This window comes from Gallus gallus, chromosome 17 (genome assembly GCF_016699485.2).
Source record: "Gallus gallus isolate bGalGal1 chromosome 17, bGalGal1.mat.broiler.GRCg7b, whole genome shotgun sequence".
NCBI lineage: Eukaryota > Metazoa > Chordata > Aves > Galliformes > Phasianidae > Gallus > Gallus gallus.
The window spans coordinates 10863566-10878622 of record NC_052548.1 but is presented as its reverse complement, the minus strand read 5'-3'; the positions used below and the strand labels follow the sequence as shown (position 1 = coordinate 10878622).

Sequence of the window (15057 nt, the reverse complement as noted above, 5' to 3'; positions counted from 1 at the left end):
TGACAAGTCTTGACTCATTAAACCTATAGTTTTCTACTCTTTTTTTTTTGTCATCTCTCTCATTTTAGATCCTTGTCTTCACTATTTTCCTGAGTTTTCTCCTCCAAAAACAATTGTTTGTCTTCACTTTTAATTTCCACTCTAAAAATCCACAAATTATTTTATCTATTTTATCATGTTTTACTTACATTTTGTCAGGATCACTGTTCTTTGCCTTCTTGTTTTCAAACAAGCAGCTTTATACTTTCTCCAGCACTGCTTCATACTGCAGAATTCTCCATCAACCTTGCAAACTTGCCACAAAACTGTGCCAAAAGCCGCCTGTTTCAAGAGCAGCAAAACTGCAGTGTGGGTGACTGCAACTTGCCCCTCTGACCAACAACCTTGTTTCTTCTCCTTTCAGGCCTACAATTAATTGTTTTTTGTTTTACGTGGCAGGAGATTCCCAGGGAAGCCTTATGGGATCAGGTCTTTCTTAAATATGAGCCTGAATTATAGTAGTACCATGAGAGTGCAGACAAGTACTTAAGTATGAACAGGAAAGTGTGCACAGGAAACAGCCAGAGCTGCTTACATTTATAATGAGGGGAACATCAACTGTTTTCTGAGGGAACTTGTGAGCAGCTTGACTGCAGAAATTAGCTGCATCAAGCTGCATGGACACAGCCCTGCTAGCCCTACAGCTACCTGACAAGAACAATTTACCTTCTTAAAATAGCAACAAAAAAGAAACCAAACCCCAGTATGCTAGGTTGTTTCTCTGCTCTCTTTCCTCAGGCAAAAGCAATGTTACCTTTATTCCATCTTTCAGTCACATCTGGTTTACCCTACCACATTACTTGAGTTTTCAGAAGCTATAAGCAAGGGCAATGGAACAGATGCTTTATTCTGATTCTGTAGAGGATAAAGGAAATAATAGGAGATAAATTATTCTGTAGAGGATAAAGGAAATAAAACCCTGCCCCCCTCTAGCCCCTGAACCAGTCAAGATCCTTCAACTGATACAGACACACCCTTTGGTGCCTACTAAGTTTATAGCTTGTATAGATTTAATTCAGCTTTATTATAGAACAAAAGTCTTTTCTAGCAAACATCCCATATACAATGGAAAGTTGGGAACAGTGCTAGGAAATTTTAAATAAAATTTAATAGCATCAGCTGTCTTTCTGCAAGATTCTGCTTGCCCCTGGAAAGACAAGTCTATCTCAGCAAATCAGTGATAGCATACACTTGGCTTTGAATGTATTAATTACTCCTAGAAGTTCCTTGTTACAAAGGTACTTAAAGAGCCAGCTAAGATGAAAGAAGCTAAGGCTTGGCTACCAGCAGAAAATAGGTATCAGTTGTTGGCTTCTAGTGTTAAATTCAAGCTTGTGCGCTAGGAGCTGTATCCTACATGTGGTAAGTACAGCATTAGCTCTACTGTTGTATATGGCACAGCAAAACATTGCTCTAGAAAGGAAATACACCTCCCTGCCCAGCTGAGTTACCTCTGGCTTGCTGTTATACAGTTTCCAAGGCTGTTTCTTTCATTGTTCTGCTGGACAAGCTTTTGAAGTGCAATACTGAAGTGCTTATCTGTTCAGAATTAAACAAGTAAGGCTGGCAAAAAGACAGAATCTTCAAGAGTACTTTGTCTCTAAAGCTTTTTGATTCCTAGTAGATACACATGTATAAAGCTGCAACTTTTTGTAGCTCCTTTTCCTGAAGTCCACTACTAATATCTAAAGGTAGACACCAACACCACAGAGGTTTGCTCTAGAAGCATTTTAATTTACAAACAGCAATTCCCATTGACTTTATACCATAAAAAAAAAGCAATTTACAAGCAAGAAACAAATTCATCAGAACAAAATAAAGCAGCACTGAAATATTCATGTCACAAATCTAAAACCAAAGTGAATACAAGAGTAAAATATCATTTGAATAAATATTTTAAAATTCATGCTATAAAATAATTCTTAACGGCAAGTTATTGTTACAGCATCAGCTTAGCTAGCTTCATTTACTTCATGTGGTGATGAAGTGTGGAGTTGTGAGGTTACCAGTTTATATTGCAAGATCATGACACCCAGTCAAGTCATTCAAACTGTTCAAATATTAATCATGAAAAACAACCATACAAATAAAAGTTATTTAAAAATACAAATTTTCAGTCAGAAACAAACACTGTTAAAATCGTGCAAGAGCTCTACCTCTAATCAGATATAAAACCAGAGGCTTGCAATACATGTCCAAAGGCTGAATTCATAGCATACGTAAATTGGAGAGACAGCAGTGCATTGTATCTACCATAGTAGGAGTTACTTATGTAAACTAGAAGCAAACCTGCTCTGTTACTGATAATTGGCTTCACATCCCCTGAAGATATAAATACAGGAACATATTCCAGGTTTCTTTTGCCTTTTTTTTTTTTTTTTTTTTCTTTTTAGATGTAAACTTACACAACTAAATTCATGCTGTCACAGGGATGTGCAAATATACTGAAACTACAATATCTAATACAACTACTCGGGCACTTGTTAGAAGATATGTAAAATGCACACAGTTTAAACTTTGAACATTTTGAATGACTTTATTAATTTCAGATTCAATCACTGAGTATTATGAAGTTTACAATTAATGAACTAAACAGATTCATATAAAGAATTTACACAATTACGCAAATACTTTCAAATATAAAATTTAATAAATAACCCTGACCAGTCAAAAAGCACCATTCAAGGGTAAAATTCCCCTGGAAAATAGATTAGGTGTTGCATATTTGAGTCCCTTTCAATAGTTTCATCTGAAACCTGTTTAGAAAAATGACAATAAAAGAATCACAGTAAACTAATACAAAAATTCAAATAATATATTTTTAAAGGTAAAGCTCATTCAATCATTTCCCAGCCCTTGATTTTATTCCTGCTGTTCTTCCCAAAATTCAAACTTAATATATTAAGAAGCCTCATTGTTTTGTCTAAAAGTAAACCAAAGACTTCAGCATAAAACATTAATTTATGCTTGGGAAGACTGCATTAAAAACTACCATTTTAGGCCTACAGTATATTCTGCTGAACAGTGAATCGACAGTATCCTTTATGCTACTCAAAGATTTCACACTAAAAAGAGCAGAGCCAATCTTGAAGACTTATTGAACATACTGAACTGCTAATATACTGTATTTACAAAGCTATTTTTCTAAATGTATTTACAAGTTTGAAGATAATACGGAAGATATCTGATTAAGTAAACTAAAATAACTGTTTAAACCCACAAACATTAGCAAAGATATAAAATCCTTTATTTTCACAGTTTCTCATAGTTGTTTAAACATATAGAGGAAAGGACACTGTCGCTGTTTTCACATTTGTCTATAATTAAAAAGGTAGACTAAGAAGAGACTCAATTATGAACCAGCCTACATAATTTTACGATTTATTTTGCTGTCAAATACTCGTTCACAGATTTTGACTTCTGAATTTATTGTAAATGAAATGTGTAACAGTTCCGTGCTAACTTAAAACTGTACAGAAATGAAACACTGTACAGTACTTCCATAATCTGCTTAAAATAACACAGCATACTCTTTTTTGGCGAACTAGTGAAATTAACTTCAATCAGACAATGCTTCATGTTTCATGACAATGTTAATCCTGGCATACCATTATGTGACAAGGCACAATTTATTTGCTGTTGCCAGGTTTGAAGTTTGTTTTCTACCAGAGTCACACACTTTGCAAGTGTAAATGTAATGCTGAATGATATTTTATACTCGCCTATGTATGCATCTCTTGAAGCACTGTTGAAATTTACAGTACTGTGTTATGGCTTGGTAATTCTTAACACTGCTAGCAGTGGAAAAGGTAAATGGCGTATCAACATGAATAGAAGCAAGTAAAACTTGCAAATTGCTGAATCATGATTTTGTAGAAAGAGAGAAATCATTTCCTGCTTCTTAACAGTCTTGTTACAATGTTTTGAACCTGAACCTGTACAATCAAAGTGATTTTGTGTTTATGCTTTTTTTGTTTGTTTGCTTTTGTCGGAGACAATTTTGGATAAGTCACTCTTTGGTAAACTCAAACCAGTACAATAAATTTACAAATACAAAGAACTAGATTTAAATAGTGTTAAGATTGTGACACAGAGAAATTCAAGAAATATAAAATCAGTACCCATATCCTGCTATCCTCAACTCATACTTCCATGGAAAAAGTCACACCAAAGGCACCACAGCACAGATCCAAGATAAGGGTTAAGTGTAACTGTACATTTCTTGGATTTTGCATGTCTCAAACTTAATTTATCAGGTTGGGCTTTTTTTTTTTTTTTTTTTTTTTTGCCTTTTTTTTTCATTTAATTACCTCAACATATAAGAAAAAAAAAAACCAGTATCAGAAACACGAACATGTTTTTAAGTGGGTAAACATACAAAACATACAGACTACCTCCCCTCCCCTAGACACAGACATATAATTTCCCTTACTGGAAACAACAGTTCTATTGTTGGTTCAGGGAGGGAAACAATGTCCCATCTCCCTGTACCTGTTTTTTTTTAGGCAGTTTCAGGACAAACAGGCAAATTAGGTACTTCATTTAATTAAAACTGTCCCCAAGGAGCCAGCAGATTTATACTGAAAATTGGTATTTAATAGAATTCTTATTGCAGACTGTCACAATATTAAGAACTAGTGTATTCAATACAGCTACTGCACAAATATGCCCCAACTTCAGAGGAGCCCAAAAAGCATTACAAGATAGCAAACCTACCTCTTTGCTTTCCTCTAACTTATGAATGAGCCTTTATTTTCTAAATTTCAGGACCTAGACAACAGACAGATGTAGTTCACGGATATCTTTTCATTCTTTGCTAAACAATAAGGCCCAACCATATAAAACATGTATTTTAAAGAAGTATGTGATTCATTTCATTTTGCTTATCAGGTAGAATCTACGTAGTAGTGTTTGCCAGCTCATGCTTTTGAGGTCTCTTAAGCACTACTGTGTGATTTTTTTTTTTTTAATTTTTCCTTAATTGTTACCATTACATTTCACATTTTAATATATCATACTGACCTAAATGATGAAGTTAGCACCATATTAAAAAAAAAACAAATAACACAACAAAAACATTTGGTGAAACAAAGAGTATTTTAGAAGTTGTTGGTAATTCATTTACGCAGCAAACAACCACTGAAGATATGAGGGAAGCCATAGCAACTCTGTAATACTTGCATGTGAAATAACAGACATATTGCTTGAAGTTCCCATAGCATATTTGTTTGTTTTTTTCTTTTTAATACAAAAAAGTACAAATTCCAAGTGCTGACATGTCACTTGGAGCTGTAAGTAGGAAGTCATTGTGCACCTGAAAACAGCTCTCTATGAAGAGATCTATTAAATACTGCTTGGAAATACCATAGTTTAAACTACAAAATATCTCTCAGGTTAGTATTAACCAACCACAAAGAGCAATGAAGTTAAATTTAATTACCTGGTATGCTTCTACAGTACGAAATGAAGGTAGATTCTGAGGCCAGTAAAAACCACAATGCTACTTTTGGGTTTGCTATTAGTTTTCTTTTTTTCCTTTTTTTTTCTTTTTCTTTTTTTTTAAATATATATATATATATATAGATATATATCTATCTCTATATATATAAAAACGTCAGCACCACAGGTTGTCCAGTTTATGTTCTAGACAACTAACAAAACCCCTTAACAATTTAACCATAATTTAATAGATTTATGGCATTTGGTTTACAAATGTTACAGAGCAAAGCTATTAAAACAAGGTAATACACTTTGCTCTCATTTGCACACAAAGTAATAGTTCAATAAAAGGAAAACCAAACATTCTTCTAAAATCAAAAAGATTCTCCCAAAGTCTGAAGTCCTAAATCCTAGACAGAGGAGATCTAGCAGTTGAAAGAATGGTACATGGTACAAACCTTCACATATTTTTACATTCACTTCAACCAGAATAGGAAAAGTGAAAGCATTTTATATATATAAAGCAAGTTTATATATATAAATAGACTATGAAAAACAGTTAGGAAGAAAAAAAAAATCATTGGTGAACATAAAGGAATCTAATGTGTAATATCCTCTTTCCCCACTGCTATGTAACCCTCATTATCAGCAATAAGATTTAGGAAATAAAGTAAAATAAAATTAAAAAACAAAACAAAAAGCAAAACAAAACAAACAAAAACCCTACAGCTTCTTAGTGTATCCAGCAGGGATGCAAATCTTATTCTAATATCTTTCTCCACTGGAATTTGTGTCTTACCAGATCAACCAGTAGAGACACTTTATCAGACTCTTCCCATCTGTTCCCTAGCACAGTCTTTTATATTTTAAGCATTTTCAAAAGTGAAAAAAAAACAAAAGAACACCAACTCAGCCTCCTACATACAGAAACAAAGAATATTTATGTAGTTTTTTCCAGAAACTATTTCACAATAAGTTCCAGAAGGTCAGGAAAATTAAAAGGCTTTTATACTTGTAATGACGACTACCAAAAGAATAAAATATTTTAAAAATACATTATTAATGTGCTTGTTTGTGTTGCACTTCAGAGTGTAATATTTTAATCAGACGTGTTAGACATTGCATGAATTTCCATACTAGAATCCATGGTTTCAGAAGCTGAAGCATCGTTGTCTACTTTCTGTTCCACAAATGCTTCTGTTCTGTCTGGAGACTCCACCCTGTTTCTTACTTCTGTTACCCCAGGGTGATTTTTTCGCAAATGCTGGTTTAGTGTACCCTGGAAAGGAAAACATTTGCCACAGATCTCACAGCGAAAGGGCTTATCATCTGTGTGACCACGAATATGATACTCAAGTTGGTCCTTGCGGGTATATTTCTTCCCACAGAATTTGCACACAAAAGGAGTTATTCCCATGTGCAACCGCATGTGTCGATCAAGGCTCCCTTTCTGGTTGAAAGACTTTCCGCAGTAAATACAAATCAGCCTCTCATTGTATGGATACCAGTGACCTCTTGCATTTCTTTCCCGTGGACTATTTTCATATCCTGTATTACTCACCATGGAATCACCATCAGTCCCTTGCACCAAGCCTTGAACATCAGTATGTAAATGACCAGCGGATATCCGTTTTTGGCGTGCACGACCCCCTCTGAAACAGCTCAGCATTGACCTTGAAGGACTTGAATTGCTAAGGTTTCCAAAAGTTTCAGACACACCAGTAGCCTGTGATGAGGCATGGGTAAATGAATAAACATGTTGTAGAACAGACCCATATGAGCCAACATTTACTGCTACTACTTGCTCTCCATCCACCATTTCAGTATGATATCCATCATCACCAAGGGAAGAGCTGTCAGAACAACTCGGCCTGTCAGACTTTTCCATTTTAACTTTCACCTCTGCAATCTGACTTTCTCTTACTATCAAGTCTCCTTGCTCATGATCACCCTCAATTTGAACCTCGTATTCAGAGATACTCCCACTGCTTCCTCGATCTGAATGCCCTTCTTCTTGCAGTCGACTACGTAGAGTTTTGCCTGGAGTAGTTTCCATCCTAAGATCACTGCTTGCTGTTGACTGTCGCACCTGAGAGCAATAGGGAGGAGATATCTCAATAGGGTTGGCAAAGTAGCTGCTGTCTTTAACTCCATTACGATTTTCTGAATTTTCTTCAGCACCAACAGTAACAGAGTCAACATCACCAACACTGATCTTTGAATGAATACTCTCCAGTATCTGCGTGCATTTATCAATGACACACTGCATCTGTAGAAAGCTAGCTGCAGTTAGAAAACTAACAACATCTTTCAGTTGTAAGGACATCCTTCCAGTGTAACAGAATGAAAGCAACTGTTCAAAAACATTGGGATTTTTAATAACTGATATTGATAAGCCACTCATGGTGCTTAATGCTGAATGGTCACGAAAATATGGCGAACTGGCCGCTAAGACAGCTTTATGGGCTCGAAATGGCTGACCCTGAATATGCACAATTATGTCACACAGCTTTCCTTGCAAGCGGAGTTCATTTAACTGGCTCAGAACAGTGTTGCTGTACTCAGGCACATCAAACTGAATGAAACTGCTGCTGTCCATTTCTACTGATGTAAAGTGGAATCTGAAAGAAAAACAAGAACATTTACAACTGAGAACGAATACAGAGTTTTCCATTTCAAAAATAAACACTTCTGTATGTTGAAGTTAAATTACCACTTTATCCGTTCAAGGTGTGTTACAACAAAACTGTCAGTATAAAAATTTGATCTAATACGAGAAGTAGAGTCTCAATCTACCTATTTCTTGCAATGCTTTTACTTAGATTATCCCTATGTAAGATTCAGAGCTCAACCGTTTATAACACATGACAGGGTCTATTGGACAGTTTGTGTCAAAGCTAAAAGAAACTTTATAATTTCATTCCCTGGTAAAGACTACAGAAAAATCATCCCACACTCTCAACAGAATATTAAAGCCACCAGGTCAAAAACATCACAGTATTCACTCTGTCTTGAAGCAGGAGACTACACTGCTACTTGCAGGGAACTGTACATCTAAATTGTCCAGGAATTACTTTTGAAGGTATTTCACACAGTTTTGAAAACCTACCAAGGAAAAGTAACAGATACATGTCTATATGTATACATACACATGCACGGATATTTTTAAAAACTATATTCCTTAGGTTTAGATATGTAGCATATTCATCTCTGAAATAAATTTGTCATCAATTGCATTTGTCTAGAAAAACCATCTACCTCCTTAGAAAATAATCTCAATAATTATTAAATAAATCCATCATTCAAAATTTACATCCCAAACAAAGACATCCTAACTGAAGGAAACAATTAACTGTGGACTCAATTCTCAACTGTTTACTCACTGTGTCAGGTTTCCTGATAAAGAATGAGCCAATATACAATACATTATTTGAAGGAAAAGTGTGGGAATCACCAGTGAACATATACTTTTTTAAGCTTCTTTTTGTGATTTTAATTTATTCCTCCTTTCCTCTCTCTTTAAATAAACCATGATCAGGGCTCTGAAGCTTATCTAACACAGTAATCACTTCCTAGCTAGGACAATTTACCATTTAAAGTCTAACACATATTTGGTCCCATCAGTACTCAATTTCCTGATGCAACAGGAAAGGGTGTTCAAAGAGGTTTTAAATAAATGTACAAATTTCAGAATAAAATCTAAAGAAAGGCACTCTATATTATTGTAAAAGAATTAATAAATAGTTTTCCCTTGAGAGCGTATGTAGCAGACATCACCATGTATTATGTGCCCATAATTAAGTACCCAAGAATCTTCAGACTTTCATTGTTATTCTTGTTCTTTCTAACACAGAAGTGTAAACACACAATACAGCTACCGTATCTGCTCTTCCAATTGGACAAACAGATCTCAATGTCACTCACTGACTCCTGATGCAGGAAGCATGCCCAACATATCACAACATACCAACAGATTTTTTTTTCCTATTTATGTCTTATGTTACATGCTGTAATAAGGCACATGAACAATTTAAATCAAATTATGAAAATTCATGCACTCTAAAAACAAAAATCAATAGAAATATTATACAAAGCTTACAAGTAAGACCTGGAGCTGTATCACCTGTCACCAAAACTAAGGTTCGCTGTCTTTACAAATAGAAGAGAAACAAGATAGCCACCTTCCTGACCTGATGAGCATTATTGAGAAAACTTCAGTAAACTGTAATTCATTAAAGTTTTAGTAACTGATATTTAAAACCAGGACAAAAGATGTTTTATATGATCTTACATTTGATAGAAATAAGGATTAGGTTTTCAGAAGTTATATGCTCACAGCCATGCATGCAAAGACAGCTTTGGCAGGACCACTGTTTCAGTCATTGAATAATTTTCACAGATTCTGTGCTTGAGAGTAAGCCAGACAGACCAGAAATCAAACGTGAAAACAAACATAAAACACAAGTGAATGGTTAAACAGGAAGAAAAGCCTAGGTATTTCTAAGTATCCCTCCACGTTGTGCAGAGCACCATCATTCAAGACTCTAGCTCGTCCATGCCATGGGGAAGACTGAATTCTCAGGAGTTAGGATACATACCTGTCAACACCACTCTCATTTGGCAAGTCATCAGGCTTACTTACTAATAAAACATTGGTCAGTATCTTTATTTGTGGGGCTTATGTACTATAAACAAATGCAATGTTCCTGACTGAACATTTCTTAGCTAAACTGAAAGGCTTTTGTTGACCTGAAGTGGCATGGGTAGATGTGTTATCTGGATTGAGGACTATGTATAAACCCTAAGACCAGTCTTCACCTGCAACACTTTGTAACCCTGCATCCTTGCAGATCCTTCATCTCAAGAACCTGGTCAAGCTTCACTCTAATTCTATCAGAAGTTACTCCTTATTCTTGTAGAATGTGCAGAAATAATTTGTCATGTTTAGCCAGCAGCAATTCCTCCTCACCTCATACTTCCTTAGAGACTCTTATTTGGTAAAACTGAAAAGAGCTTCGTTAAGGAAAACATTAAAATACAATCATGGCAAACACCAGTCTGGACAGTTTCCATCTCTGACTGTTGGACAGTTTAACACTAGATAGAGTGCTGTAAAAATTCAGTCAAACTCTGGGCACCTGTCTATGCCTACATCTTTTGTTAACCTACATAAATGGATCAAACTGTTTAACATTTTCATAGGCATGTATGCAACAATTATCTGAAGGCTTTCACATTTTTGAAATACAGAACAGAATTGCACACTGAGTTGACTAAGTTTCAGCAGTGTTATGTTGAGTTCCCTGCTTATTTCTGTGAGAGATCATCCAATCACACGCCAAAGAATATAAATCTCTTTGCATCTGCGTTATATTTATTCATTGAAGTTTTATACAATGAACATAAGTCATTGTATGAATTGCTAGCAGTGGATCGCTGCCCTACGTCTCAAGTGTTCACTGAAGTAACCTGTGAACATGAGAATGATATGCATTAAACATTTCTCGTTAGATTTTAAAAACACAACTTACTGTGAAAACTATGTTCTACAGCTCTAATTACGCTTAAAAAAAAGCCAACAAGAATAGATAGTGACAAAACACAGTCGGTATTTCATTTTACTGACATCATACAGTAACACTAGCAAAGCATCCTGTAACTACAACATGAAGCTGTGCATTTGCCAGTATGGTATTAATTTCTGCTTCTAAGTCTGCACCTGTTTAACATCATTCATGCTCTGATATACAATTCACTGCTCTCATTGAGAGATGAATGATTCAAATTATCCTTCCTTACATTTTATAGTATTCAGTATTTACTACACCATCTGTGAAAGCTTAAGACATTATTGCAGAAACACATTATCATTCAAAAGTATTTTTAATCCATGAATGTTACCCTATCAGTTGTGATCATGGAGATACCCTTTGCCTTCACTGCCAACCCTTAAATGAGGTCTGGGCAGAGGTGGATCCTGCCTCCATCCCTTCCGGTCACTCAGGCACATTGCACACACCTGAGCTCTCCTGGGCTGGCCCTGCCTTCCCATCAGGTGCTCAATCACTGGTTCAGGCCATGACTTAGCATTTCTGCTACAGTCTCACAAAAATAAAAGGCTATGAAAGCAGTTAGTTCTCTCTCTCTCTCTTCTTTTTTTTTAATAAATAATAATTTAAAAAAGGATTTTAGATTCTCTTTCCTCCCAATCTTGACCATTCACAGATTCACAAATCAACCTGTACATTTAAGTCACAAAACATGTCCAGTGTTGGGAAGTTATGAACTAAGCTAGAAGTACCCACTGGAAGTAAAAGAAATATTATCATTTTTGTCAAAACTTGAATTAGTGGATTTTAGTGAATTATCTATACTAAAAAGACTGCAGTAAAAGGTGCACATGCTTTACTATTTATCTCAAAAGAGCTTTGAAAATGAGTGCTTCACTGATTGTATATTTTAGTACAAACTATCTGTCACAATAGTGGAGACTACATAGCAAATTTAAAATTACATGACATTACCTCAAAAAATGCAGGATAATCCATATTTTCTCAGAAACTAAAGCTAGTCAGTACAAGCCGAAGTGCAATTACTAGCAAATCTAGTTCTTGAATACTTTTCATGGGCAGGCATCAAAATACTGCAGTGAAAATTAGTATCATTGTTCCCTTTCTGTGGATAGGTACGCAATACCTTACTCAAAGTACAAAACATCCATAGTAGAAAACAAAGGAAAACTCATGTCTGTAAGGCAAGCACTGCTATCCTAAAGTGTCACAGAATACAATCCCATCATTTTCATGGATGAGCAATACCTTAACCCTCTATACTTTTGGTAGAAAATTCTTAATAAATTCCAACATTTATTCAGCAGGAATTGAAAATGATTTATTTTTCACCTGACTACAGCAAGATGAGTATCCTTACAGACACAGCAAAAAGTGCGTGTACAGAACATAGACAACATCATATTTGCCATTCTGAGAAAACACTTGAAGGAGTGGGTAACTTTAATATTAACATTAAAACCATGTCAGTTGTATACATATATATGTACATATACATACACAAATGCTAATGCTGTAAATGCTACAGTGCTATTCTTAGCTCTTGGCATGGAGCACCAAGGCAATTATTAGAATTACCTATTTAAGTGCTTCCTTAAAGAAAAAGAAAACAACAACAGGAAACCTCTTATTTGAGCAAATATCCAAAGACAGCAGTTATGAGAATGCTGGTCTGAGGGCCACTTTCCTTCCTTATTCTCAGATTGATCCCTCACAATTGCTTGCCTGTGAGCAAGTGATTATTTAATGTGAAACAACTACTGACACATGAACAAAGGTTCACTCAATGATTAAAAAACTAAATAGAGTCTCTAAACATTGGCTTTAGAAATCTATTCCTATAGGAGCAATTACAAGTTTGCATCTTCCTAAAAATGGGGAAAAAATATCAGAAGGCAAACTAGAAGTAAAAAATCAGCAAAAGTATTGTCAGATAAGTAAAATAAAGGCACATTTATGATAATACTCCTCAAATCTATAAGAACCACAAACTTTTCTTCTGTGCACCAACTTCCTAATATGGAAGCATCAGAATGCTGTTTATTTAATCCAGAATAGTTACATCCCACACTTCCTATTATTTCCTAAATGTCTGACAACTCTGAGGTATGTTTTGAGAAGTTATTATTAAAATCAAATCAACAAATGGCCGCATGATCAGATGTGCAATATATGCAAACCCAGGCCTTTATGAAATGCATAGAGACTGAACTTTTATATATTATAATAATAAGTCATTAATTGTCACAGAAATAATTGGTTAGCATTGTGTGTATATACAGTGCATATATCTATAGCACTTTTTTTCCTCCCCTCCCTCCTCGTGTCTGGGATTTCCCATATCCCCATTTATGGGACAGCTCAGATTTATTCCAGGTTCACCTTCAACTCTGCTTTATTTTGAAATGAACCTAATCGTGCACGCTGTGCACCTCAGAGCTTCTGAAGGGCCTTTGTAACTACACAGACAGAGTCCTAACAAGAACTTCCAACTCCTCAAGCAGAGCAGCGGCAGTCGAAAGGCGCACCAACTTCTGGCAGCAGCTCCACAGCCGATGCCGGTCCAGGAGCACTACAGCCAGCCGGAGCCGGGGCGCCGCTTATGCCGTGCCCCGTTCGGACTAATAAAAGGCCCAGACGCACTCGCATTCGTCCTGTCTAATTGCAAATCGGAACCACGTATGTCACAGACTCAGGTTACGCGGCGACAGCTTTCCGTGAGATGCAGCTGAGAGGAGAGCGAACTCGGCGGCGCCGGGGTCGGTCGCGGCACCACAGCCACCACCCGCACGGCCCAGCGCAGGGCTCGCGACAGCGGCAGCCGCACGGCGGCACGACCGGGAGCTCTGCGCGGCTCTCCCGCGGGGCCGCCGCCCCTGCGGGGCCTGTCAGGGGTTGGAACCCCCCGCCCCGAGAGCGGCCTCCGCCCCCACGGGAGAACCGCCGCAGCCCCGGGGCCCGGCCCGCCCGCCGCTCACCTGGGGCTGTCAGGGTGTCTCACATGGCGGGTCCCCGGCCCCTCTCCTGCCCGCTCCCACCGTCGCTTCCCGCCCGCTCCCACAGCTCCTCGCACCCGGAAATAATTCCACTGGCGGCACTTCCGCTTCCTGGTGACGTGCGCCGGCACCTAGGCGCCCGCCCCGCCCGAGCGCGGGCAGAGCGCGACTGGCGGAGCCGGGAAGGGGCGCAGCTCTCCCCGCAGTAGAACTGCCATAGCAGGGCGCAAAACCGCAACTGAAGCCTCTGGGTAACACAAGCACGTACGGTCCTAAAATTCTCAGTCTTTGGCTTCATAACATACATTCAAAAATGAACAGCGGCGAGGAATTTGGAAAAGAGAAAACAAACACGTGTTTACTATGAATGGCTTGGCATCATACCAGAAATACTTATTTCTGGAAATATACGATCTGATGTATTTTGAGAGCTTTTTAGAAAACAAACCAAAAAAAACCCAACCAAACGCAAAAAACAGCCCCCCTGGCTGCCAGGCACGATGTCGATGACAAATCCATTTCAAGCGCATGGAGAGGCCGCAAACAAATTTTTGGGATAGGTCAGGAGGGGACTTCTCTGCCCCTCAGCTGTGAACAACCACCTCTATTGAGCATCGTAAATTAGGAATTAAGGTCATCTGCACTACACCGTCCTTTTCCCTTACACCCCTGCACATACTCAGCATACATAGGGCAACAGTTCACTGCTAAACTCACAGCTTGCTGTAACATGGGATGGAGGACAACAACTATAGCTATGATAATCACCTTCTGCAACTCAGACATCACAATTTAGCTTCTGGAGGCATGTCTTACTCTCCCTGTAAAGCATGTGGAAGATGATCTTCAGAAAGTAGGTGCTCCACAGTAACACGGCAAAGTTGCTTGAGTAAGCTGACGAGGGCAGAAGTAGCAACCTTAAATAAGACACTTATTACTGAAAATCAAGACTAATGCTGAACTGGCAAGATTACTCTGTGCTTTTTCTTTTGTGTATATGGAAAGTGTAACTA

The 15057-nt window shown here is 37.4% G+C and overlaps 1 protein-coding gene across 1 annotated transcript; it reads right to left on the bottom strand.

Moving 5' to 3' along the window:
- Positions 1-1752: 1752 nt before the first annotated feature.
- On the bottom strand, positions 1753-14144 carry ZBTB34 (zinc finger and BTB domain containing 34). Its single transcript, NM_001012795.2, has 2 exons — positions 14027-14144; positions 1753-8099 (listed from the first exon to the last, which is right to left on the bottom strand). Exon 2 carries the CDS (start codon positions 8075-8077, stop codon positions 6578-6580), a length of 1500 nt encoding a protein of 499 aa, NP_001012813.2. The 5' UTR covers positions 8078-8099; positions 14027-14144; the 3' UTR covers positions 1753-6577.
- Between the last annotated feature and the right edge of the window lie 913 nt (positions 14145-15057).

What these genes read in the sequence shown, in the direction of transcription:
- ZBTB34 (NM_001012795.2), bottom strand. Translation starts at nt 8,077, where the DNA reads ATGGACAGCAGCAGTTTCATTCAGTTTGATGTGCCTGAGTACAGCAAC.